The following is a 27,016-nucleotide window of genomic DNA, read 5'->3' as shown; positions in this document are numbered from 1 at the left end:
TAGGTGCTCAGGCTTCAGTAGTTGTCACTCGCGGGATCTAGAGCACAGGCTCAGTAGTTGTGGCGCACGGGCTTAGCTGCTCCGCGGCATGTGGGATCTTCCCGGACCAAGGCTCATACCCGTGTCCCCTGCATTGGCAGGTGGATTCTTAACCACTGCGCCACCTGGGAAGCCCTGCCCATCCCCACCCGCCTTTCTTAGCTGTAGAACAGAGGCCAGGCTTAGGCAGGAAATCTTGAGACAGGGTTCTTTAGTAGGAGTAAGAAAGAGGAAAATAAATAAACCTCATAAAGTCAGGAGAGAAAATGGTGCTGACCTTGTCAGGACAGCCTGAGCTGGGGCACATGCTGGGAAGTACCCCCCAGGCCTAGGAAAAGTGGTGGCTGGGCTCTGGGTGGGAGAGTGCACAAAAGGCCGTCCTTCTCCCCTCACCCCCAGCCCCAGTTGTCTCAGTGGCCTGAGGGCCACACAGCTGAGGCAGCTTTTCCACATCAGCCTCCCATCCCCCAAAGGCAGGAGGCAGGGAAGGCACCTTAGCCTGGGATCCTGGGAGCAGCTGTCCCCAGGGAGCTGGAAGGAAGTGCTGGACTCTGTATCAGGGAGCTGACAATGAGGCCAACTCAGGGCAAGCCCGAGATGGGGCCTAGAAGCCAGGGTGAGCTGCCCGCCTTATGGCAGGAGAGTTTGGAATTTGGACCTGCTTGAACTACAGGTGATGGAGTAGAGGTTCCAGGTGGCCAGGCCTAACCCTCCAGGTGAGGAAACTGAGTCTAGAGTGGCACACTAGGAAATGCAGAGTGGGGCCAGGGCCCCATTTCATGCCTCCAAGTTCATATTCTTTTGCCCTCAACAAACATGTGACAGACGCTTGTTCGGAGGGGAAGCAGAAACAGGAGGGGCAGGGTGTTGGACGGAGAGGACCTCAGACCCCAGATGGGCCCCAGCTGGCCTGCTTCCTGCCTCCTACTTAGTCTGGCTGTTGAGAAAGGGGCTCCAGTGTCCAAGGGAGCTCCAGCTTCCCGCAGCTTCACGGTGCTGGGGCCCTTTCCTCGAGGGAGAATGGACTCACGTCCCAGAGAAGGGTGAATGTCCTTGCAGAACGTCCCAAGGGCATGGGGGCATCAGAGGAGGGTCTCCTCGGCGTCTGTCTTCTCTGTGAGTGCATCCTGCTCACACAGCTCCCTGGAGACCCTGCAGGGCCTCTCAGGCTTGTCCTCCTCCGCAGAGGGCAAGCAGGCCCTGAGGCAGGTCCTCACCGACTCCTTCACTTCCACCTCCAGGCCCTTCATCTTGGCCTCGTACTGTGCCAGCGCCTCCTGCTGGAACTGTGAGGACAGCAAGGACCACCCCCTGGCTCAGGATGGGCCACCTGCCCACTCTTCCTCGCCTGAACAGTGGAACCAGGAGATGCCTGGTTTGTTCAGACCTCCCAGGAGATCAGGGTGGGAGGTGGGGGTAGTGGAGCCCATCAGGGGGTCTTTCAGGAGAGGGAATACCAACCAAGCAAAGAGATCTGCAGAGCTGCCTCATGATTCCCTGGGAATCAGAGCCCTGACCCCCTGGAGAGGGGCAAGTCCCCCACGGCCACCCACCTCTTGACTCGCAGCTCCCCGGAGCTGGGTCCCTTTACACCCTGGAGCCAGGCCAGCTCTGCTGTGGGCCAGGGTAGTGGTCCCCCCCCTGTCACCTGCTTTTCCATCTCCCGGATCTGTTCCAGGCAGGCTGCCTGCTTCTCTTCCAGCTTCTCCTGGTGCCTCTCCAGGTTCTCCGTCATCTGGGCAGGAGTGAGAGACAGAGAATCAGGACAGCATAGGCAGGCAGTCTGGGGTGAAATCCAGCTACAATCCCAGTCAACGAGCTGGGAGCCTTTGGACAAATTCCTTAACCTTTGAAAAGTTGGGTTTTTTGTTTTGTTTTGTTTTTTAATTTGTAAAATGAGGATAATAGTACCTGTCTTGCTGGATTGTGAAGGATTATATGAGACAGTTCACGTGAAGCACCCGGCTTAGTGCCTGCACAAGGTCAGGACTCAGGAGCTGGCAGCTCTGTTACTGTTGTTAGTAATCCCCAGGGAGCTTTAGGGCCATTCTCCACAGGGCTTTCCTTCCTCTTCTGACTCCCTGGAAGCCTAACTCTGGAAGCTCCCTTGCTCCCTCTCACCCACCCACCCCAATCCCACCTCCCCTTGGCCAGCTGGCCCATATCATTTCCATCGAGGGCAGCTGGCCAAAGACAGACTCCTTTAGGCTGGTATCCCAACCTCTGCACAAAGGTCAGAACCCTGGATGGCCTAAGGGAAGCCCCTCCCCTCTACTGCCTCTCCCCCCCATCCCTAGCTGGTGGGCCACTCCAAACAGTGCATCTCCTAAGGGCAAAGTAAAGGCCTTGGGGCCACTCCTTCCCTCAGAGAGAGAGAGTGTGTTTGGGAAGGGCACAGCTCTTACACACCTGCTTGAGGACCTGCACCACCTCCTGGATGTGGGAGTTGTTAATCTCTCTCTTCAACCTGTTGGGGTGATCAGAGTTTCAGAGAGGGCAGGAGGCCCCCGGGAAGAGCTGGATGAGACAAATTCTTCACAGGGTGTAGGCAACATGAGAACTCCATCGTAGAACCCTCTGTGGCTGGCATGCATCTATGTCTGGTCTGGGAACCAGCCAGAGAGGTAAGCATAGGGACCCAAGGAGGATCTAAGGAGATATTGGGAGCCCTGGGGGCCCTTTGAGGGAAGGGCTTCCTCACTAAAACGCACTGTTCTTCAAGGCATGCATGGGAAAGTGTAGGTGGGAATCAGCTCTCCCAAGGTTTCACCTCCCTCTTTACACACTTGATTTTCCCTTAAATTCTCCTCTTTCCTCAAATAGTGGTGGCATCTGTGTTTTGCCTAGGGAGGACATTCTCTGATCAGAGGTGACGGAAGTAGAATTAACTTTCCAGCACCAGGAGACAGGCACATCTCTGGGAAGCAAGTCAGGACCCACTCGTAGGAAGGCCCCTTCCCACCCAGTGTGGTTCTTGCTCAGCACTGGGCCTGGAGTTTGAGTCCTGCGCCTCCCCTCCAGGGCTCACCTCTCCTGAGCCATCTTGTCTGTGGTGACCTTCATCATGGCCTGGATCCGATCCAGCCTCTTGGCCTCCAGCTTTTTCTTCACCTCTTTGGTGTCACTGCAGAGAAACAGGCATCAGGAAGATGCTTCCTGCGGCTTGGGCCCTCCTGGGAGGTAAGAGTCAGGCGTAGAAGGGAGGCAGTCTTACGTCTCCAAAGTCTCCTTGAGGGTCTTCAGCTCTGCAGCCTGTTTCTCTCTGGCCAGCTCCATCATCTTGGTCATTTGCTGAGGGAGAGGAAGGACCGGCTAAGCTAAGACCGAGGAGATGCCCTTGGCTGTGCAGAGGGTGTGGGGTCGATCGGGCCCTCGCTCCCTCCCCTCCCCGACGCTGGCACCTCGGCCACTTGCTGCGCCCTGCACCTCCGGACACACTCGCACTGCTCCTCGCCCTGCTGCAGCAGCTCCAGCTCCAGCCTGTCCCTCAGCTCTCGCAGATGCGCGCCCGCGCCCTCGGGGCCTTCGGCCGGCGCCGACCCGGCGGGGTCCTCGCCCGGCGGGGTCCTGCGGAGGCCATGTGGGGACAAGCCGTGAGCCCCAGGCCGCCCGCGCCCGAGCCGCGGGGGGCAGGATGCCTCCGCCGCCCTTACCTGTTTTTGCGGGAGCCTTTCCCCGGGCCGAGCTTGCGGCCCCGGCCCTCGCCGCCGCCCCCAGCGCCCGGCGGCCGGAGCTCGGCCCGCTGCGCCGCGCCCCTCTGCAGCAGCTCCTCCCAGCGCCGCGCGCCGCGCCGCTCCAGCTCCCGCAGCTCCTTCTCGTGCCGCCGCTGCAGCTTCACGACGCTCTTCAGCTCCCGCAGCTCCTCCAGGCTAGCGGTCCGCGGCTCTGCTGGGGCAGGCGTGAGGCGCGCGCCCCCCGGGAACCGCCCCCCACCCCGAGTCCCGGACCCTCCCCGGGCTCGACCCCAACGTGACTCGGTCTCAGCAGGCCTTACCCGCAGCGTCTTTCGTGGCCTCCTCCCTGGCCTTGGCCTGGGCTGCTGCAAGAACCAAAGGAGAGGCTCTCCGGTGCCCTCGGCTCGGCCGCTCCCGCGCCTCCCCCGGGGCTGGCGGTGTGGGCCCCCTGCTGCGCGCTGCCCAGCCCGAGGCTTCACATGCAGCCGTTCCCTCCCCAGGTGAAAGTTTTCGGGGTTGTTTTTGTTTTTGTTTTTATAGAGAACTGCCGCCCGTCTGGGATGTGCCTACCGGTGCAGCGGAGAGATCGAGACCCTTCCGGTAGGTGCGGGGACCCCGCAGTGCGTACCTGCTGACCCGTTGCTCGGTAAAGCTGATGCCCCATTGACCTGGCGGGCAACTGGACTCCCGAGAGGGAAGGGATTCTGTGTAGGGAGAGCGTGTTAGGAAGGTGTCTCTCTCCCTGAGCCCTGGACTCTGCCCCCTCCCTCATCTTCCCACAGAGAGGGTGCAGCTCATAGGGGCCCCTGGCAGTGGACCTGACAACACAGACCTCAGGCAGGCCTCCCATGGCTTCCTTGAGCTTCACAGACTTCTTATCATGAGCACTGAAGAACTTGATGGGATTGGCGAGGGCCACTGTGAGATCTGGGTGCACAGGGACATGATGGGCCTGATAAGGAGATGTACCTGGGAGCCTCCCCCAGCCTCACCTACGCCAGAATACCCTGTCCTGCCCCCCTCTGGAGGCTGGCTTGCGGAGAGAGGAGGGGGGATGGACGCCCTGGGGCTTCCAACATTCCAGGGGCCTCCCACCTGCCCAGGTGTCAGGTACATAGTCCTTCATCTCCAGGAAGACAAAGAGTGCAGGCATGGTGAGCGGCATGTTGCTCTCGCTGTGCAGGCACAGGTGGTGGTATCCTGTGGGACATGACCGGGTGGCCGGTGAGCCAGAGCCCACTGCTGCCCAGCACTGCTCACCAGCAGCCCAGTGCTCGACACTTCTGGCTTTAGTCTGGTTCTACCTCATGTGGTTACTGTTAGGATTAAGTGAGAAAGTGTTATAAGCCCGTAAAGCATTTTAAGTGCCCAATAAGTGTCAGCTACTTGGGAAACTGCCCCAGTAGTTTCACAGAATTAGAGACATTGTGTTGGGTGGGCAGAGTCCCCACCTCTGTCAGTTTCCTGGAGAGGTACTATTCCTGCCCCACTTTCCCAGGCTGATAAAATGACAAGGCCACCTCCCTGAAGCTGCCCCACACTCTGGACGGGATCCTGATGCTGGTCTTGGTCTCAGACCCACTGGGAACAGCAAAGAAGAACCCCTATCCTTACCAGAATTCAGGGCATTGATGGGGATGATGCGGTGTCCAAGAAACTTGTTGCCGTCCTCCATCACAGCCACCCTGAGGGAGGCCAGCTCAGGCATCAAGATCTGGGGAGAGTTCAGGACAGGACAAGCTGGAGAGGGGAGAGAGTGGCCAAGCTGCCCCCCTTCCCTGATTCCAGAAATCTAGGGTCAGTGTGAGAACATGGCAGGCTTTACTGGATCTGGTGAGGACAGAGGGCCCACTCTAAGCCACACACATAGACATCCTAACAGCTCAGGTCATGGCTGGTCCACACAGGGCAGAGAGCTGGATATGCAGCCCAGGGCTCCAGGGGGCCTGGTGCAGACAGCCCTTGGAAGCTTTGTCAACAAGTATCCAATGGGAGCAAAAGGCCCCGTGATTCCTTGGGTCCCTGCACCCTGGTCTGGGAGTTCACATTTCTGCCTCTAATCGTAACATGGACAAGCATGCACCTACACACATGTACACATGCATACAAAACTTGCCCACAAAGTAAGTTTCTGTAAACTTGGTTTTTGGACTCTTGAAACTCAGGAGGGCACAGATGAGGGGTGGGAAGAGGAGGAGGATCGAGGAAATCCCTTTATGTATTTTCTCTTCTAAAAGTAGAGACCAAGAACTAGGGACAGATCCCAGCCCCTGCCCTGATCTAGCCACCCCACCTTTTCAAAGACAAAGGGCTCCTCCTTCCAGACAGGATTGATGGAATTGGTACTGGGTGACAGCTTGGTGCGATAGCGCCTCTTGGGGTCCCCAGGAAGGCCAAACAGCTCCACTTCCACATAGGTGCGCACACTGCGTTCTGACAGGAACTGCCCAGAGATCACCTGGAGGTTGGGGCCCATGGGAGACCAGCATCAGCTCCCCCACCCAGGCCATTCCCCAGAACTGAGGGCCTCCAGCCCCCCTAGCTGAAACATCCATTCTTGGGTACTGTGAAGAGCCCCATTCAATTCTGGCCACAGAGTAGAGGCTGTGTGGCTTAAGGGTTACAGCTAAGCTCTGGCACCCAGGGTGCTTCCAGCATTTAGGGAAGAGGTGTGGGCCTCCCCACCTCCCACCCCAGCGAGGAAGGAACAGGGCCCTCCCCCCCCCCCCCCGCCCCCCGGCCCGGGGCCTGGGGCTCCTGCTGCCCCACTCTTTTCCCCTCCCCCACCCCAGCCTCAGCCCTTCCCCTTGGTTTCCATGGGGACCAAGAGGCAGCCTCCAGTGCTGAGGAGGAGGCAGTTTCCAAGGCAACTTGCTACTTCACGAACTGGCTGGGGCTGAAGTTTTCGGGATATCAGGGGAGGGGGTTGGGAATGGAGGAGTGGGGCTCCTGTGTCTTTCTCCTCAAGACCCCAGCCCTCCCGGCCACTTGTCCACCTCAGGGCCTTGCCGTAATGGAAAGGGTGGTGGCTACCACCACGTCGATGCGGTCCACCGAGAAGGGGTTGAACTGCTTGTCCAACCGGCGCATGAACTCATGCTTGAGGAGGTAGCCACTCTGCCCGTTGAACTCAAAGAGTGCCATGTTCTGCTGCATGGGCAGGTCTGGGGGGCACAAGGGCACTCAGGAAGGGCGGCCCGGCTCTGGGTCTGCACGCAGCCTCTCTTTCCACATTTCCCAGCCTTTCCCGTCTCGCAAATGGGGAGGTTGGGTGGACCGTGAGGATGAGGGTTTCTCATGTCCCAGCCCGGTTCCTTAGGGTCTCATCTCTCAGGAAGGGCCCGCAACCTGGAGTCAGCAGGAGCAAAGCCACAACCAGACCTCAAGCTCACAGTGGGAGTTGAGGCCAGTGGAGCAGGTGTTCCCACAGACCCACTCGGGCCGAGCAGCCAGAATCCATGCCAGCACCCTGGCATCATCACAGACATACTCGTATACGTGCAGTCACATAGGCATGAGCTGATGCACTAAACGCTCACACACATGCACATGCGCCCAGAGCCTAAATGAACATCAGCCCCCCTGCCCCCAGGTCTGTTCCAAAGACCCCCCCTCCCCAGGGAAGGGGTAAAGGTGGGAGGGGCAGGGGAAGGTTCTTAAGGGCCTGAGCATGCCCTCACCCATCGTCTGGAAGTTGAGGGCAACCATCTGGCAACCAGCATTCCAGAACATCTGGGGCATGTAGTTGGAGGAGTCCATGCGGGTGCCCTTGGGGTAGATGCGGCTCATCTGGCGCTTGTTGTAGCTGCCGCAGGGTATAGGAGCCAGCAAAGCCACCTGCACCGGGAAGACCCACAGACCCCCTGCGAGCCCCGTCCCAGGCCTCCCCCTTCCCTCCACCCCACCAGGGACCCCGGCTAGTGAGGTCTCAAGGATACTCCACAAACTGCACTGAGGACTTGGAGAGCAGGTCGTAAGCCTTGAGCTCCGTGAAGGAGGAAATGACATAACTTCGGTTCTTCTCTGTGTAGGGGAGAAAGAGGAAGGAGAGTCCGCGTCAGCCTGTCCCCTCCCACAGACTTGCCCTCCCCTGTGGCGCGGCTCCCTCCAGCACAGAGATGCCTCCAACCTAGCGTTTCCACCGAGGGCTGAGGGTTGAGGGGCCACCCCCGGGGTGGGGAATATGCAGATCTGTGTGGGTAGCAGTGTGTGCTGGAGGTAAAGGGTACGCACAGTGGATACATACGCACAGGGATGGGGTTGCGTGCCAGAGTCCTAAAAAGTGGGGTACATGCCCTGGGTGGACGCGGAGGGTGTGGGAAACACGCAGCGATGAGCCCGGGGGGTCAGGAACACGCTGTGATGCACGGGGAACAGGGTGCAGGGGTGAGAGGCACACAGCAAGGGTGGTGCACAGGAGGGGGTGCAGGCTGGGGCTTCAGGGATGACGAGCCAGTGCTGCAGAGTGCATGCAGAAAAAGGTGTTCGTGTTGGGGCTGTGCACAGAGGGTGAGAGGAACTCATTGCGCGCATGTCCAGAGAAGATAAAGGTAAACAGCGTGGACGCGCTCAGAAAGGGAAGGGAACAAGGGGCAGATGTGCGCTGGCTGGTTTCTTTGCCTTCCTCCCCCTCCCAGGAGTTCTCATGCCCAGGCAGCCACAGAAGGAAGCTGGAGGAGCCCCAGGCCGCCCGGCCGAGGTGGCCCTTGGTAAATGACCTGCCTGTCACCGACACACTCCAGAGCATTCTGCTTGGTGCCAAGTTCTCAGTACAGTGATGGGACACTGGGAGCCACTGCCACTTAAACATGCCTCTGCCTGGCTCCTCTGCTGGGTATTTATAAACAGGGCCCCCAGCCCAAGGAGAGGGAGGACCCGCCTAACTCTCACCCCCACCCATCAGGCTGCTCTGGCGTCAGGACACGCTTCCTAAGGGCCTTCTCCCGAATCTAGCCTAACTTCCAGCTTACCACCACCGCATGCTAACTCACGGGCAGAGGACTCGAAGGAGATGAACTTGGTGGGTTGGACGTAATTGACTAGGCTGGACATCTCCTTGTAAGCCGTCACCTCCAGGCCCGCTGTGCCCTAGGGAGAAGGGGGGAGGATGGGGAAGAGGCCAGCTCAGAGCCCAGGGGCCCAGTCCCACACCCCCGCCTGGAGGGCTCTGCAGTGGAGCTGGCAGAAGGGCCTCGGGGCTCCCCACACACCTCATCTGACTGCATCTTCTTCATCCCTTCTTCATCCAGGTTTCCCGACTCCTCCTCTTCCTCTTCCACCTCCTCCTCCTCCAGCTCAGCCCCTTCCTCACCAGCCCACGCTGCCACATACAGCTCCATCAGCACTGGGGGCGGGGGAGACCCCAGCACCAGGCTGGCTCTCCCCTCCAGGCCCAGCCCCTCTCTCCCATTCCAGATGCTCCTCCTCGGCCACCCCCACTCCTCCCAGGCCGCCTCACCTGTGTCCTCACCCACAGGGACATTGGGTGGGCCGCTCCCCTCAGCCTCCCCACCCGGCTCCTGGCTGGGAGCTGGGGGACCAGCAAACTGGTTCTTCTTGTTCTTGATGAGGATCTTGCCTCGGAGATCCTCAGGGCTGGGCAGGGGGATGCCTGGTTTCAGCTGTGGGAGAGGAGACAGGGTCCTCAGCACTATCTCCTCACCTTCAGGGAGTAGCCCAAGCTCCCGCATGGCAAGCTACGCTCCAGCTGCCCCCGGCCTAACTCTCCAGCCTCTCCTCTCATCACTCCCACCTCGTGCGCTAAACCCCTGCCTGACCCAACTTATCCCAGCTCCTCAGTGATCTTTTCTCAAGTACTCAGCCTGCCTAGAACACCCTTCCCCACTCTCACCAGGATAAATCCATTCTTTCCCTCAGGTTTCAGCTTAGCCATCACCTCCTCCAGGAAGCCTTCCCTGATCCTCAAGACCAGATCTGGAGCCTCAGGTGCTCTCATAGCAGCCACTGGTTGTAATGGCCTGGTTACCTGTCTGCCTCCTGACTAGAGGGTAAGTGATCTGAAGGCTGGGACTGCCCCTCTGCTACTGACATACCCCCCAAGCCCAGCATAGTGCCTGACACGTGGTAGATGGTAGGACCCTAGCCCCACGTCCTCCCAAATAAACCCCAGCATCCTCTGGGGACATCTGCCTCGTTAATCTGGCACCCTGCCCTGGCTCCCCAACCCTCAGACCCAGATGCCCCACAGTGAAGTCCACTCACTGGGAACTTTTCCAGTGGCTCTGTGAGCAGCATATCCCCAAATATCGTTCGGCAGTACTCGGCCATCTTAGCCTGTTGGCGGGGTCTGCAGGGAGCAGAAGTGGGTGTGGTTCAGCAGCTCCACTCCACCCTCTTGTCCATCTTTTTGTGCCCCCTGATGACCCAGATCAGGGGCTCAAGATGTTGGGGAGGCAGGGACACAGGCAGGAGAGCCTGGGGTCCCAAGGAGATTGTGTTGAGACCCGGGAGAGAGCCAGAAGGCATGGCTAGAGGCTGGAGACAGTTGTGGGGAGGGCAGCTGCAGGCGGGAGATGGGGACAGGGTAGAGAATGAGGCTGGATGGCCTGGATACGCACGAGTCCACGTGGTTTTCAAACGACAGGATGACCGGATAAGGGGAGGTCTTAAAGGCACTTTCTGCAATAGCTTCAATTGCTTCCTGGAGGAGAAGGGGACCCCATGGGGAGGTCAGTGCTGTGCCTCCAGGCTTCGCCTCCCTCAACGGCATCCTTCCCCACTCCCCAGTTTCAACACACACGTAGAATTGGAGGGCCACTCTTGGCCCTGTGTCTCTTCTGGTCCTCTCTAGTACCCACACTGGTCCAAGGCCTCCCAGCCATCCCTCCTCTCTGGCCTCACTCCCCCCAACCCCAAAAAGCTCATGGCCCAGGGCCCTCCCCTAGTGCCACTGCCACCAGTCTCCACATGACGAGTCTCGCCTTGAAATAGATGTCTGTGGTCATGGTGAAGCCGTGGGTGATAATGGGCTCCTCGTCAGGGGGCTTCCCCTTCCAGCAGTCCAGCTCCACGCAGCGGCAGCCCGCCAGCAGCACCTGGCGGTACATCTCGGCGGAGGAGAGGCCTGAGAACTGGCCGGCTGAGCCAGAGGAGGGGCGAGGGGCGGGGGCTTCACTCAAGGGCAGTCCAGCTCTGCCCCGCCCCACTCCGTCGTGGGCAGCCCGTGGGCAACCCCTGCAGGGGATTCAGGGAGCAGGAACAGCCCCCGTAAAAGGAGAGGCTGGCGGTGAGGTCGCCAGGGCCCACCTGTCAGGTAGGTGTTGTGGGAGGAGTTGATGAAGTAATGGTTGAGCGGCTGCATCATGTCGTGGTGCAGCAGCAACTTGTCCTGGGCCAGCACGCTGTTCTCTGGCCCGCAGAGTAACCATACCATGCCCTCGGGGGACAGCTGGCCTAGGGGACAGGGGTGGTTGTCAGGGCAGCAGCCCAGCTGCCAGGACCATGGAGGGTCAGAAGTTCCCTTAGTCCTCACCCCTCTGCACGTTGATGCCTCTGGGCTCGTACTTGTCGATGAGGCCCTGCACCTGGTCAGGCCGCGCAAGCGGGAACAGCAGGGAGTTGAGCCTGGAGTCGCGCTGTTTCTGGTTGATGAATTTGGCCAGGTGCTCCTTAGTCATGTAGGGTTTGGCCTTGGCGTGGCTGCAGGCCAAAGAGAGGAGCACAGGTCTCCTCTATATCCCCTGGGCTGGGGGCGGGGGTGTGTGTGGTGGCAGCTGGGACAACCCCCTTCTCCAGCGACGCTACCTAATTGTCAGCATGGCAGGTGGGAATTTTAGCCACCACCCCTTCCCCAAGACCAGCCCAGCCCAAGAAGCTCACTAGGAAGTGAAGATCTCATCTATTTCTGGCCGAGGACAAAGGCTCATGAGGAAACTCTTGTAGACGGATTCTGGGAAGTCCTCGGGATTGATGGCATCATTCTGGGGGGATAGAGAGTCACCTGATGACTCCTGCCCCCACCTTCCAGCACTAAGAACCACAGACTAGGCCCAGCCCTGCGCGAGGCGGCTTGGGGAGAGGGAGGGCTCAGGGCAGACAGAAGAGCATCAGGGGCACCCTAAGCCCCCACTTTTCAAGGCCCTGGTTGCTGAACAGAGAGCATCTTAGCTGGTTTGCTTTGCCCCTGGATTGATACTGGCTAATCTCTTGGCTGGGACAGGATTCAAACTAAGAATGACCAGAACTGGGAAGAAAAGAGCTCAGAAGCAAGCTACTTTACGCTGTTTGCCAGAGCTGTGGGCTATCTTTTTCTTTTTAATGGAGGATAAATTTTCAAAAAGGAGCAATTTGCATACAAACAATGCACCTAACAACGGAACCCCAAGATGCACGAAGCAAAACTGACAAAACTGAAGGGAGAAATAGACAATTCAACAACAACAGTTGGAGACACCAAAAAGCACAAGGAACGATAACAAAAAATAGACAGATTGGACTTCATCCAAATTAAAAATGTTGGTGTTCCAAAGGATACTGTCAATAAAGTAAAAAGAATGGGAGAAAATATTTGCAAATCAGATATCCAGTAGTAGACGACTTCACACTAAAAGAAAACCCAACTGAACGATGGGCAATGAACTTGAATAGATATCTCTCCAAAGGCGATATGCAAATGACCAATCAGCACATGAAGAGATGCTCAGCATCATTAGTCCTTAGGGAAATGCAAATCAAACCCACAATGAGGGGAATTCCCTGGCGGTCCAGTGGTTAGGACTCTGAACTTCCACTGCAGGGGGCACGGGTCTGATCCCTTGTTGGGGGACTAAGATCCCGCAAGGCGGGTGGCGTGGCCAAAATAAATGAATAAATAACATAAAACCACAATGAGATACCACATCGCACTCACAGGATGACTAAAGTAAAAAGAAGAAAAAGAAGACAGACAATAACAGGTGTTGATGAAGATGTGGAGAAATTGGAACCCTCATACAATGCTGGTGGGATTGTAAAATGGTATAGTCATTTTGGAAAACAGTGTGGAATTTCCTCAAAATGTTAAGTATACAGTTACAATATGACAGAAGAATTCCACCCCTAGCTATGTCCTCAAGTGACTTGAAAACATACGTCCGGACAGAATCGTTCATAGCAGCATTATTCATAATAGCCCCAAAGCGGAAACAACCCAAATGTCCATCAACTGTTGAACAGTTAAACAAAATGTGGTATATCCACACAATGGAATAGCATTCCACAATAAAAAAGGAATGAACTACTGATACATGATACACCATGGATGAAGCTTGAAAACACTGTGCTAAATGAATGAAGGCTGACATCATATTGTATGATTCCATTTACGAGAAATGTCCGGAACAGACAAATCCATAGAAACAGAAACAGAAAGTAGATTTGGTGGCATTCGGGGTTTCTGTGCCTTTGCATTCCATCCCAGAAAAACCCATCAAATGTTTTCCAGGGTCATTCTGGAAAGCCAACACCAGTCTTAGTTTGGAGCAGAGGCTCTGAGCAGGATAGCTAGACTGAATCTTGGACCCATCAGCTGCAAGCAAAGATGGCTCAACGGCTCCTACCGGGATGCAGGAGAGCTGATAAATAAGGAGGACTTAGCCAAGGTGGGAACTCGGGAGGTAGGAGAAAAGGAGGGTGGATGTGACAGCCCAAGTTGTGCCCTCAGCAGGAGCCCATTCCCACCCTCTCCCCAACCCCAAGCTTGCATCCCCTGTGACTCATTGCACCGAGGGGTCACCAGCTCCATAGAGTTGAGTGTGGGGGAAGTATTCCTTCTGAGATTCACGTGGACAAGTGATCCATGAGGCCTTAGTTTTATTTATTTATAACATTCCAAATTCTTACCAGGAGAAAAGACTCCGTGGAATCCACAAAGGCACTGGCCAAGGGAGGACAGGGGCCTGAGATCTACCCCCGCCAGGCAGGAACCCTGGCTCAGGGCTGCATCTGCCCAGAGGGCTCCTTTTTGTAAGTCACATAAGGCATCTCATGGGGTGACCCCGCATACGACTTGTAATTAAAAATTACTTGAGTAAAAAGAAAGGAAAAATGTTTTCCTATTGGAACTGAAGGGGTATAGACCAACCTGCTCTGAACCCGGGCACCTCAACCCCCTGCCCCGGTTCTGTCACTGTGCCTTGTATCAGGAACCGGTGGCTTTAGAGTGAACTGACTTTTTGGGCTGTTGGCTGGGACTGAACTGTCATTCCTGCCCTCCGCATCCCCACCAGGCCTGCCCAGGGTGCCCTCCAGTCCAAGGCAACTCAGATGAGAAGGAGAATGCTGGGCGTGGGCTGGAGAGGGGGGAACCACTCACCTTGCCTTTTGGGAGGTGGCAGGCGCTGAGGGCAGCTTCCACCCGCTTGCGGTCAGCAGGAAACATCTGGAAAAAACTGAAGAAGCAGAGAAAAGCACCAGGCCAAGAGAGGGGTCAGGCCTGGAGAGGGAAGGCCTTGGGGAGCTCAGAGGACATGTGGGGAGGGAGGAGGGGAGACTCACTTCTTCACAGGAATCTTTCCTTCAGGGTTGAGCTGCATCTTGAGTTTCACCAGGCTGGTGGGCAGAAGGCAGCCCGTCAAGGCCCGGGCTGACACCCTTAGCCCCATGCACTCAGGCCAGGCAGGCAGGCACTTACCTCTTGTCCAGGAAGGTGCTGCGGGAGGCATTGGCCATCAGCGGGTGCTTGGCCAGAGCCAGGACATCTTCAGCCCAGTCCTGCAGGACCCCAGGGCACAGCAGTCAGGGCCCCACCCACAAAGGTGCCGCCCCATGCCGTGGCCCAGGCCCGCCTCTCAGGCTGTCCCAGGTGCCCAGCCCCAGGCCAGGCGCCCCCGGTGCACCTTGCCCACGTTCTCTTTGTAGGAGACGAAGTTATGGAAGGTGAGGTCCACCATGTCGGGGCCAGACACCACGGTGAGCGTCTTCAGCAGGAAGTTGTTGTCAGGAAAGTCCATGTTGAAGACATCCCGGAGCTTCTGGCTCTGTAGCAGGTCGTGACAAGGTTAGGATCAGAGGTGTGTGCCCCTGTCCCTGCCCACTGTGGCTCTCCCTGTCTTTCCCTCTCAGCCACTTGAAATCTGGCCCACGGGGGTGGCATCCCATCCATGCCCATCTTAGGAGCCACGGGAGGGAGAGGACCACAGGAAGAGATTAACCAAGACTTTGGGGCCTGGGAGTTCTGTGTATTTTGTTTGCCATTTTTCATTTGAAGACAGATTCTTAGTCCCCAGTCTCAGGGAATCCTGCTTTCCACCAATCCCTTCCTCCAATTTTCCTACCAGCATTAGGCAAATATAGGCAAAGCAGTCGGGGTGGAGGGGGAGAGGATGCAAGCAACACCTCCCAGACAGCCTGGGGTGCTCTAGGGGCAGTAGCTGGCCACGCAACATCTCCATCCACTGTGCCCTGATACCAAAGCCCCAGCAAGCCAGGGAGCAGTCATGCCCCTTGCTCAGCTCAGGGAGAGACCCTCTGCTCAGCCCACGGACCCTTCCCTGGCTCCAGGGATCAGGCTCCCTGCCCCCACAGGGACTCCTGCCCCAGCCCCGTGGAGCTGGTGGCCGTGCTGATCCTGGGCTGCTACTGGGCCCACTTACCTTGGGCATCTTGGCAAACTTCCCAAAGCGGGTGTCCCGGATGCTGGTGATATCCAGAAACTCCATCTCCTGGTAGGAGCAAAGACAGGATGCGGACAAAGACCTCAGGTCAAGAATGAAGGGCAGCGAGGAGGGAGCTTCACACCCCTTCACATCTTGGCCAGCTGCCTTCTCTAGATGCCAAGACTGTGGGGCTTCCCAGACCCCAGCCTTCCCTCCTCAGCGATCGGGCTCTCCTTCCTCATGCTGACCCTCCTCCCTTCCTCTCTGGCCACTCCTCCCCTGGCCGCTGGAGTTACTTGGGAGCTGTGACCTCCAGCCTCCCCTCCACCATCCTGGACTCTCCCCATGTTCCCCCTCCCTTCCTTCCGCCCAGGTGCCGAGGACCTTCTCTGATCTCTCTGAGCCCTCAAGTTTACCCAGAACCACAGGCAGGGAATCAGCCTTCAGCAGTAGCTCTAATTCCTTTCTCTCTCTCTCTCTCCAAGGGATGCGAAAGCTGAAGCATCTGGGCCAAGGCAGCCATAGTCGGAGTGACTGCATCCTCCCTCCCAAAGCAGAGAGCCCCTGCCCACAGGAGATGCCCCCAGAGCCACCCTTCCCGGTCATTCTATCCTCCTGGCATCCACACCTCCACCCCTGTGTCATCGAGAGGCTGCTTGGACTCCATGGAACAGCGGGAGCTCAGGGCCACGGTAGGTAGGGGCTGCCTCACCTTATTCTGATACGTCCAGTACAAGTAGTAGCCCTTGGGATCCACACGGAGGATAACCGGGGAGGCTATTGTTGTTTCCTGCAGAGAGAAGGAGTCAGCTCCCTGCTCTGAGACTTCAGGCCGAGCTTTCGTGGCCCGGGCCAGGGGTTTCAGAGCTCACATCTGCCTAGGAGGTGGCCATCCCAGGGATCTGCAGGCATTTCTCTTTGTTCTCCAGAGCTAAGGGCTGGGTGTAAGCCTTAAAAGCTCTGAACCAGGGGTGGGGAGGGGTAGAGGATTGGAGATGGCATTTCTGGAGGAGAAGAGGCTTTCCCCTCTAAATCCCAAATAGAAGATCTCCCTCTAGACCCCAAGCAGGGTCTTGGCCCCCACCTCACCCTATTTTCAAGGGCCACAGCTCAGCCAAAGAGGTAGAATGTCCCTCACCAAGACTCCACGCTACCCCCAGGAGAGCTGAACGCGGTGAGAGCTGAGAGCCCAACTCCCGCAGAGCTGCCTAAGCTTCCTGCCTGCCCAGCCCTTCCATCCATGAACCCCACCGCCCCACCCCCCAGCTGTCCCAAGTGCCTTCCCACCTCCCAGCCTCAGCACCCAGCCCCTCTTGCCTAAAATACCATCAAAGACTAGCTTCTGCAGAGCCTTTCCTGAAGCATGCTGCAACAACAGGGCGGGGGCTGGTTCTCAGACCTGGAAGCCCCTCCAGGAAATCCCCAAGGGGCTCACGGACTCCCGGGAAACGAGCCTGTACTAGACCATGAGCTGCATGCGCCATGTTTGCCGAAGGAGCAGGTGAACGAGAAATGAACTCGCTTCTGCGTTCCTGCTCCACTCACAGAGCACACAGCCTACCTTTTATTTTAATGGTCTTTGTATGCACAAATAACAAGATACTAAAATCGAAGTTTCCCACCAGGCATGGTAGTTCGCTGCACACCAGACCAGACCAAATGCAGAATTTACAAAGGAAATGGCCCAGAAAAAGGTTCTCAGCTTAGGGGCAGTTAGGATATGGGGGGAAAGAGAATACTGTGTGAGGAACCTCATTTTGGAGAAAGCTGTGTTGTGAGCTCCCTTCCCTTCCTTCCCCGAAGGGAGGGTTGGGGTACCTGACCCCTCACCTTAAGCTCGCACTTGGAGAGCTGTCGTCGCCCCTGCTGTTGTGGTGCATGACAAACTGGGGTCTGACTCCTGCCCAGGAAACTGAGCGGGTGAGAGAGATGCTGGTGTGCTAGGTGAGCCCGAACCCCCGGAGTCTGTGGGGCAGTGAACCCGTGAGTATTTTCTGGGTCCAGAGTGGGCCTGTGGGAGAAAGGGGCAAAGCCGAAGGTGCAGGAAGCTGAGGGTGGTAACTGGATTCTCCGGGGCTAAAGAAGTAATTTGAAGTGAGCTCCTGAAACAGAGATGGCAGGAGGACCCTAAATAAGGGATCCCCAGCTCAGGGGGAGGGTCTCCTAAGGACCCTCAAATATGCGCCTGAGAGAAAGAAGAAGCCTTACACTTCCGCCAGGCCCACTTCGTGATAGCAACTGCTCAGTGAAGAACTTTGGTACCTCTTTCCCTCCTTCCTCACTGTACCCCACCCCTCGTGGGCATAGAGGAAGATCAGGGAATCCTCCCACAGGCCTTTCCGCAGGGCCTGCAGCCCACCTGAAACCATTCTTGGAGGTGGGGCAGAAGATGTCATTCTAAATTAAGACTGGAGTTTTGAGTTATAACTAGTTTCTGAAGGTAGACTGGGCTTTGTGAGGAAAAGTGTCCTAGGCTTGTCTATTCCCCAGGAGAAAATGGAACGTCTCATGACGGGCTCAGTTTCCCTCCATGGGTCATAGGGGAGCTTCTCCCACAGAATACATTGGAAACGGGCTGTGGGACACGACAGTGAGCTGGGATCTGATTACATCCTGTACATTGTGCTTATCCAGTACCCAGGTCATCTGCCTACAGGGCCAAAGGCAGTCTGAGAGCAGAGCCTCGTCTGGCAGGTGCGTGTGCCCCGTGACGGGGAAGGTTCCTGCTCGTGGGAGGCAGGATCCAGGACCCTGCAGTGCCCTGCCTTGGGGAGGGCAGCGGGCCTGCCAGGTACACGGATGCTGGCTTGCAGAGAAGACCACATAGCACGTCCCCATCCCTGATGACCCTCTGCCCAGTCAGGTTACACGCACTTCCCAGAGGAAGGGAGAGAGGCCGCTTCACTTTTCATTCTGAGCCACTTCCCTCATTCCACAGGCTCCTGGGACGTGGCTCCACCATGCCACAGTGACCACACCACTCGTGGGGAAGCAGAAAGTCTCTCACTACAGGCCCGCTCCCATAGCCATGGCAACCAGATTACTCAGCCTAGCCCAGCCCCAAAGGCCTGAGAGCCTTAACCCACAGACTCAGAGCCCCCTCATCCCACCTGTAAGGAGGAGGAACCAGCCCTAAGGGCCCTTCCTCCCCCCCGCAGCCAGTCCAGAGACTTCAGTTTCCCTTCCTGGGAGCAGCCAGTGCTGACTCTCACGCTGGGCCAGCCCAGCAGTCTTACCTCCCTGAAGGAGGGGCCCCAAGTTGTTCCTCTCACCCGCCCAGGAGAATCCCTGGCCTATGGCAACACACACATCTTCAGGCTCCGGGAGGACCAGAGGCTGGGAAGCAGGCCCGGTTTGGGGAGCAGCAGACACAGTGGAGACAGAGGTGCAGGGCAAAGTGTGGTTTCCCCTTCCCTGCAGACGGGCCGGCGTCAGGGAGCCAGGCCGAGAGCAGCTGGCGGAAGCAGAAGTCTATCCGTTCCCTCCCAGGGCCCTGGGAGGAGAGCCTCCAGTTCTCCCTTGGGGTCCAGGAGCCTTTCGTGGCCACCTCACAGCAGCTGGGGGAGAGCAGGGCATCCCAGGGACAGGGACAGGGCCAGGTGGGGAGGGGTGAGGATTCCAGTCCAGGCGTCCGTCTGGGGCTGGAATGGGCTGTCTGTGCTGGGAGTAGGGGCCTGGCTCACCTCTGCTGCTGGCCCTGCCTCAGCTCTGGGACACCTTTCCTCCCACTGCCCAGACCGGGAGCAACACACCCTTCTCTTCTTGGGGGCTTTGGGGAAAGACAGACCCAGACCCAGAGAAATTTCCTCCTATGACCACCCAGGCAGCCATCGTCTTCCCACATCCAGACAGAGCCTTAGCCCCAGCAGCCCAGGGACACAGACTGGGGGCACACACCCTCCCGCCCAGGTTTGTTTATCTGGGTAGTTGTGTCAGCTGCCTGGCCAAGCAACACAGGCGCCTGAGTCCTGGCAGACATAAACCAAGCCAGCCCCCCCCCACCCCGGCAAAGCCCCAAGCAGGGCGGCCGCCACCCCTGCAGCCCTCCGCCCAGCCCCACTCACATCATCCCATCTGATGAAGCGCTCCCCTTGGCTCAGATAGGCCTTCACCCCGGGGGGTTGCAGGACAGGGTTAAGCAGAGACATAGTGCCAAGCGTCCGTCTTAGGAGAGGCTGGGCAGGCACAGCGCGCAGAGGGGAGGAAGGAGGGCAGGCGGGGCTGGGGGGAGACTAGCTGGGCTCACATGGCACCCGCCCCAGCTAGTCCGGAAGTCTGGGCGCTCTTACAGCCCGCGGGGGGCAGTAGCTGGGTGCAGAGCTGAATGCTTCGGCCAGAGGCCCATCTGCCTTTCAAATCAACCTCATCCCGCCCGCCCGCAGTGGGGGGCTGTGGTCACTGCTCCTGCCCAGGGAGGCCGGGCTCCCCTCCGCAAAGCCCCCCGCCCTCACCCGGTGCCTCAGCACTTCCTGCTCAGGGCTTCCTTCTCTGTGCTGCTCAAGAAGCAGGTCCCGAGGCCTGGCCGCCCCGAGCAGGGGCCTCTCCGTCCCAGGGGTCATCCCTGGTCAGATGTGGGAAGGGGCCAGCTGGGGATACTGCTGCCCAGGTGGACACTGAGGGGGGCGAGCAAGGAGCTCACGAGGGGAAGGGACCCCCACAGAGGTGGGGTCCGGAGCACAGGGGTCACTCTCAGAGGCCGAGGAGCCTGGGACCACCCTGGAGGTGGGAGTTGAGGGAGAAGCAGGGTCCAGCTGGGACTGAGCATTTTGAATAAGCAAAGTTTGCTGAACACCCAGCCCCTCCTTCTCGGTGCTTCCTCCCCATGAAAATGAGGTGCAAGTGAGGCAATCGCGCCCCTCACCCGCGTCACACGTGACTCCCTCCTCTTGGCCTTCCGGACCTGGACGAGGCCTGAAACCTCACTGACCAGCCGCCACTCCACACACCGCTGCTTCAAGCACCCCTCAGCCACCAGCCTCCACCTTGCTGTCCTGCCAGGCTCCCTCCTCTGCCCTGTGCCGGGGCCTGTGGGAGAGAATGCTTGGGGCAGGAGGGCTGCTCGCAGGGGCCTCAGCTTGCGGTGCTGCTCAGGGCTTATGGCCCTAACTCTGCTCCGGCCCAGGGCCCGGCCCGGGAGCTCAGTCACAGCCCAGTCCAGCCCAGCCCACTTCCTCTTGCCTAATCTGCTCTCATCACCCTTCTTAACCCAGCTGGGGGAGCCAAGAGCTCTGCCCCGGACTTCCTTCCCCTCTCAGGGCCCGGCTTTCTGTTCCAGGTCCCACCGTGGACATTTGTGCCACCCCCTGACAACAACGGGACCCTCACCCAGGCCCTAGAACTGCCTCTGATGGCCAGTCCGGCCCAAGGCAGGAGGATGGGGGCCTCTAGGGGTTGGAGCTGAGGGGGTTCCTAGCACAAAAATAAGCCCTGGAAAAATGATTCTAAGACCACTGGGGTGGATCCTGGAGCAAGGCCTGACTGAACCTGTGGAAACAGCTTGGGAATCCTCCATGCTGCCATGCCCTGTGCCCTCAGGACTCAGCCGCCCTCCCCTCCCTCCAAGCCCTGCTGTCTCTCATCTCTCCTCCCTCATCCCTCCAGCCTTGGACCCCTCTGGGGGCCCCTCTGGCATCTCCTGCTCTTCCGATTCCCTTCCTGGGATCAGGTTCCCTCTCTGTCTGTTTGAATGCATTTTGCAAGGGAAATCCCTGTCCCTTCCCAAAGCCCCTGCACCTGTCACCTGCAGCCGGCCCTGCTCCTGTACCCAATTCCTCCCTCTGGTCCACCCTGCAGCCTTCTCTCTACTTTGGGCCTGGAAAGACAATCCCCTCTCTCTCCCTCGGCATGGGGATGGGGTAGGTGGAGGCGCTCTCATTTCACAGGATTGGGGGCGCCACAAGGAAGGCAAGGATTTCAGGGCTCTTTACTCTTTTACCCTTTCTATCTCCGGCTTTGAAGTTTGAGGCTCTGAATCCACAGAATAAAGCCTCACCCATCTTTACCCAGTGATGACACTGCCTGGACCCTGTTCTTGAGACCCCCAACTGTAGCTTCGTCTGTCCTCGCCTGCCCACATCCTGCAAAGCAGCCCTCAGAATGCAAGAAATCCAAGCAGCAAAGGGAGCTGGGAAAACCTTCATCCAACAGGGATATTTTTCTTTTAAAAATACATTTAGGTTTTTTTAAATGTGAATTGACAAAAATATTGTGTAAATAATGGTAGACTGGATACAGAGAAAATCAGAGAGATCACATGAACACACAGTTTGGGAGACTGGCTCCTGGGCTGAGCTGAAAAGAGGGCGCCTCAGACAGTCTGCCAATCTCATCCCCCCCCCCACCCCCCGAGGCAGAAGGTGAAGGGCGAGGATGCCCCCTGCTGGGCGCACTGGAGAGCACGTGCCTCCTGGGGAAAGGCTGGGAACCCCGAAGGCAGACCTTAGGGAAGTTGCTGCTGGGTCTGGATCAGTTGTGAAGATGGGTATGCTGGAGAGTTTGGCATGTCCGAGCTTTGGGCCAAGAAGGTCGTGCTGTCTCCCAGGGAGATACTGGTGGCCTGGAGCCCCGGGGGCAGGTCCCGAAGTCACTTGCTCACTTGGCACCTCTTGCTTTTTGGTTTCTCAACCTGTTCATCAGAGAAGTTTAGCGGTGGAAGTTGAACTCAGATCTTTGGGTGGCCCAGTTACCAGACAAACAAGAGAGTCAAATGAGGTGGGTTTCTTACCTGATGCCAGCAGTGGGGTTCAGAAGCCCGGAGGCCTGTTGAGTGTCTTAGGCCAGTGGCTAGTTTACTTCTGGAATGAAGATTGGCTCAGATGTTGCATCCTCAAAGATCTGTTTCCTAGTCGGGCACAGGGAGCCAGGCTGGGCTCACTACTCTATGAACCCAGCCACTTATTAGCTGGTTTATCTTGTAACGGTCCCGTGCCTCAACTTTCTTACCTGTAAGATGGGGATAATTATGCCTCACAGGACTCTATAAGAATTAAATAATATAATGGATGTAAAGTACTTAATACCCAGCCTGCACATGAGCTCAATATTATTATTACTTGTTAGCAGACGCTGACAGGAGAAAAGCAGTTTCTTATTACTTCCTCCTCGGTGTATATTGCTATTCTTTCCACAACTATCTTCACTGACTTGCTCTTTGGGTTTTTTGTGGGGTTTTTTCCAGCAGTTTGTGTGGATCAGGGCCTGGACCCACCTTCCCAGGGCAGGCTGAACTAGGGGTGCTCCTGAAGCAGGCTGTCCCCCAAGCAGCCTGAACTCGTGAAGTCACATCACGGGCAAACGCCAACCTCCCACCACCTCCACACCATCACAGCTGATGAGGCGGGCGTGACAGTGAAGACCAGGAGGTGTCCATCAGTCCGGCTGTATGTTCAGCTGCAGCTCCAGATCCAGCCACCCTCTGCATGCTGAGAGCTGAGTGTGAATGCAGGCAAGGACAAGGCTGGGTAGCAGGTGCTGAGGCTCTAATCCCTTAGGGGAAAAGGACAGGCGATCAAGAGTTCTCTGCAGAAACCCAGGAGGAAGACGTTGCCTGTCCTCCCATGCCAACCCCTCCTAGAATCATAGAAGGAACCATCCTGGACTTAGAAGTGGAAAAGAATCAGTCCCATATGTGTTTCCCTTTGAAGTATCATTTTGGATCAAACTTACCTGGAGGTGTAACTAGGGGAACACTGGATCCGTCCTCAAGAAACCTAGATTTTACTCTCAACCAGAGCAAAGTTTAGCTGTGAGATCTTGGCAAGTTACCTGAGCTCCCTGATCTGTTAAGTTTTTGATCATTTCCAAGATTCCTTCCAGCTCTAAAAATCTCTGTCCCATCAGAAGGACCAGCCTTGTCACTTTCTCTGAGAGATGACAAACCTAGAGATGAGAGCTGAAGATGGCAGGAAAAGGATCGGCTCTTCCCCCTACCAGGTGTTCTTGGACACATTACTCGTCTTCTCTGCCTCTGTTTATCTGTCTGTGAAATGGACCCATTTTCATAAGTGTGATGGAAATAAGTTAGACAACATCCTTCTCCAGGTGGGCATGGTGCATTGCACATAAGGAGTGCCCTCAGAATTGATTGATTGCTTCCCTCCTTACTCCCGTCCTGGTCCATCTGTTTATCAGGACCTGGGCAAAGCCACAGTGAACCAGCCCCTCAACTTTGTGAATAGCAAGAAGCCAGTGAGGATAGGGGAGGTGTTGAGAGACAGACTCAGGATCCCAAAACATCCTAACCTGCTGGAGCAACAGCCTGAACTTCACAAGGTAAAATGAACAGGGCTTAACTGAGAGATCCGGGCTTGGCTCCAAGGCACCGACTGTACAAGGACAGGGTGGGGAAGTAGCGGCTTAGCAGAAGCATGTGTGAATAAAACTGAGGGTTTTCACCGACAGCCAGCTTCATATGAGTCAAACGAGAAGGCTGCCAAAGAAACGGACAGACTCTTAGGCTGCTGAATTAAAGCGGAGTACTGAGCCCAGTGACTGTCCATCTTGATATCAATCAGAATCGCCTGGGAAGCTCTGGTAACACTGGATGCTCCTTGCTGTTCCCAGACCCTCTGATTCAGGACCTGGGATGGGTGGGTGGGGAGAGGGGAAGGAAGTGAGGCGTTTGGATTTCCAAAGAGCTTCAGTCTTGGTTCCAGTGTGCAGCCAGGGCTCTAGAACCAAGGAGGAGTCAGTCGCATTCTCATTCTTGGCACGTCAGACCACATCTAATGCACTCAGGGACTTCAGTCTCGGTGGCTTTATCATGGGGAAACGCACAAGCTGGAGGGCATTTGGTGGAAGGTGGCCAGGATGTAGGATGCACCTGACATTCTGTGAGGGCTGGTGGAGGGAACCACAGCATGGACATAAAGGTGGTCAGGCGGTCCACCTTCAAATGGATGAGACTTGTTCACGTGGGTCCTAAAGGTTGGAATCTTAGGTGACTGAGGTGACTGTCTTAGGTCAGGTTTCTCATGAAACATTATGAAACAGAGATTTGCTTCTTGTGGGAAGTTTATTGGGAAGTGCTCTCAGAAACAACACATCTGAGGGAGTGAAGGAATCAAGACTGAGCAGAGGAAGAAATTGATCAAGGATGCAGTCACAACAAAGGACGCCTCCACAGGGAGCTCGGGGGTTGGGATGACACTTCAGAGCTGCCCCAACTGAAGTTGAACGCCCCACCCCCACCCGGCAACATTGACTAGGCAGATTATCCCTCATGAAGTCAGGCAAGGCAGCTCCCTTTGAAAGCTGACGGAAATGCCCAGGGAGAGACTCAGCTGTGAGCGTTCAGCAGCCAATACTCCTAGCAACTTGGGGATAAGCTTCTTGGTCCCAGAGGCAGGATCTGGGTGGTGCACCATAGCAACCATGACAGTACCCCCTTTGCACAGCCTGGAACTCTTTGCATCATATGGTAAGCACCCTCTGCCTGGGAATAGCCCCTCCAGAATTCTAGTGATTGTTTCCTCTGAGAAACTTATAGGAAGGTAAGTAGGTTGAACTTAGCCCTCACTACTGAAGCTTGTCTTGCTGTCACACTGATATTCAGCATCCCTCCATTACCCATTCTAGATTCTCTTTACCTTCAGCTTATACCTCTCCTGGTCTAGGTGGCTTACCTGGTGGGGTGACTCAGATCCTCATTCCCCAAGGAGTTTGAGCTCCTAACCACCATACCCTTTTCAAGCCATGCTGCCCACTTACTATCAAAATTGGGCAAGGGAGTACCAAGAGACACCCTAGAGGATCGCCTGGGTGCCAAACATCTTCTTCCCTGACCCCATTATATAGCAGCAGCCCTATCTCTTCCCAAGGATCAGGGTCAAGTACCCCTGGCAGGAAGCGACTCTTTTTTTTTTTTTTTTTTGCCTGCTGGTGTCTTGGTACAAGGAATCTAAAAGGCAGGAAGCAGCCACACTTAAAGTTGATGGGATTCTTTTTCTGTGCCCTTGTGGAAGTGTTCTACCTCTGGGAACTAGATTCTCTAAACCCAGAGATCCTAGAACTGTAGGAATAGGAACCACGAGTTCCCCCCAGAGGATCACTGGGAGTGATGGTGAGTGGGGTTATTCCTACTTCAACCCCTTGTTTATTAGGCTTTTATATTCTACCTCTTGGTCCATAGCACCATATTATAGTTATTGAATAGGGTACATACTTCATCCTGGAGCATGGTGTCCCATCATCTCTAAAACAGTGCTTCAGCTGCACCTTTGAAAGGCTTTTCTTTCACTCTATCAGCTCTATTCACCAGTGGATAGCGATGAATGTGATAGGCCCAGAAGATTCTACGACCGTGTGCCCATTCTTTTGCTGTAAAGTGGGACTTTGGGTCTGATGTAATGTTATGTGAGATCCCATATCTGTGAATCAAACACTCTTTAAGCTCTCAGAGAGTGGTGCTGGTTGAGGCCTTTAGCAGGAAAGAAAACGCCATCCAGAATACATGCTGATTCAAGTCAAGATGAATCATCGAGCCTTCCCGATTAGAACAGGTGCAATGTAGTCACCTTGTTACCAAGTACCATCAGATGTTGGTAGGTTGGAGATTTGGCAGCCTTGGTGAGCGGGAGCCCATTCTGCTGGGTGCACCCCTGCCGCCATACACTATATGCCTATGTGTAGCCTCCATCTGTGGCAACATGACCACTTTTCCATGTGCCAGTTGGGCCAGCACAAGTGGTAGATGACAGAGGCTGGCTAATGTCAACTGGCCAAGTCCTTCTATCTACGTGGCTATTTAGCCTCTCCTCCATGGTGGATGCTCTCGGGTGGACATTAACATGCAATGTATAGATCTTCACACTTTGTGTCCACTCCCATAGATACATCCACGTGCCTCTTCTTCTTCCCAATTTCCCACTGTTTCCCTTTCTAGGCCTCTAACCAACTCATCAAGCCGTTTTCTACAGCCCATGAGCCTGTACATATTTTTATGTAGGGCCACTCGACCAGGCAGCCATGATGATGAGTCAGGTCTCCAGATATCAGTGTCAACTCAGACACGGCATGACCTTAAAATGTTTGGCTATTCCACTTTCCCCACTGTACAGTTACCCAAGTAAATGGCCATAGGTCCCTTTGGGGAAGGAGTAGAAAATCATTACTGTATTGCCATAGTATTACGGAAGCCTTCCTCCTGGAGACCCAACCTCTCCTTCAGTCAAAGGGTTCTGGATCTGCCACTTGCCAATGCAGGGGACACGGGTTTGAGCCCTGGTCCGGGAAGAATCCACATGCCGCGGAGCAACTAAGCCTGTGCACCACAACTACTGAGCCTGTGCTCTACAGCCCATGAGCCACAACTACTGAGCCTGCGTGCCACAACTGCTGAAGCCCATGTGCCTAGAGCCCGTGCTCCACAGCAAGAGAAGCCACCATAATGAGAAGCCAGCGCACCGCAATGAAGAGTAGCCCCCGGGGCTTCCCTGGTGGCGCAGTGGTTGAGAGTCCGCCTGCTGATGCAGGGGACACAGGTTCGTGCCCCGGTCCGGGAAGATCCCACATGCCGTGGAGCGGCTGGGCCCGTGAGCCATGGCTGCTGAGCCTGCGCGTCCTGAGCCTGTGCTCCGCAACGGGAGAGGCCACAACAGTGAGAGGCCCGCGTACCGCAAAAAAAAAAGAGTAGCCCCCACTCGCTGCAACTAGAGAAAGCTCATGCACAGCAATAAAGACCCAACGCAGCCAAAAATACATAAAAATAAA

General features: G+C 56.4%; 1 protein-coding gene and 1 long non-coding RNA gene across 10 annotated transcripts; one reads left to right on the top strand and one right to left on the bottom strand.

The window, feature by feature from the left end:
• Positions 1–233: 233 nt before the first annotated feature.
• Positions 234–19,714, bottom strand: PLCB2 (phospholipase C beta 2). Of its 9 annotated transcripts, none has more exons than XM_033435813.1 (33): positions 19,372–19,391; positions 17,138–17,318; positions 16,020–16,097; positions 15,305–15,373; positions 14,549–14,689; positions 14,344–14,423; positions 14,208–14,261; positions 14,026–14,101; positions 11,553–11,653; positions 11,206–11,372; positions 10,980–11,126; positions 10,655–10,812; positions 10,292–10,374; positions 9,936–10,020; positions 9,172–9,334; positions 8,924–9,033; positions 8,684–8,801; positions 7,652–7,736; positions 7,394–7,518; positions 6,723–6,877; positions 6,007–6,171; positions 5,328–5,427; positions 4,809–4,913; positions 4,546–4,640; positions 4,342–4,417; positions 4,034–4,078; positions 3,693–3,927; positions 3,441–3,606; positions 3,254–3,330; positions 3,068–3,163; positions 2,449–2,506; positions 1,688–1,774; positions 234–1,325 (listed from the first exon to the last, which is right to left on the bottom strand). In XM_033435813.1, the coding sequence occupies exons 1-33, from the start codon at positions 19,374–19,376 to the stop codon at positions 1,122–1,124; spliced, it is 3,690 nt and encodes a 1,229-aa protein (XP_033291704.1). In that variant the 5' UTR covers positions 19,377–19,391; the 3' UTR covers positions 234–1,121. The 9 variants fall into 9 exon arrangements, with proteins under 9 accessions (XP_033291704.1, XP_033291705.1, XP_033291706.1 ...); XM_033435814.2 differs by having other exon boundaries at positions 3,693–3,924; XM_033435815.2 differs by having other exon boundaries at positions 4,034–4,075.
• LOC125963457 (uncharacterized) lies at positions 3,922–23,880 on the top strand. Its single transcript, XR_007475479.1, has 4 exons — positions 3,922–4,313; positions 9,591–9,721; positions 15,793–15,999; positions 22,485–23,880. It is a non-coding gene; the product is annotated as an uncharacterized LOC125963457 (long non-coding RNA).
• The last annotated feature ends 3,136 nt before the right edge of the window (positions 23,881–27,016 follow it).

The sequence above is a fragment of the Orcinus orca genome, chromosome 2, assembly GCF_937001465.1.
Source record: "Orcinus orca chromosome 2, mOrcOrc1.1, whole genome shotgun sequence".
Lineage (NCBI taxonomy): Eukaryota > Metazoa > Chordata > Mammalia > Artiodactyla > Delphinidae > Orcinus > Orcinus orca.
This window is presented reverse-complemented; position numbering and strand designations above follow the sequence as displayed.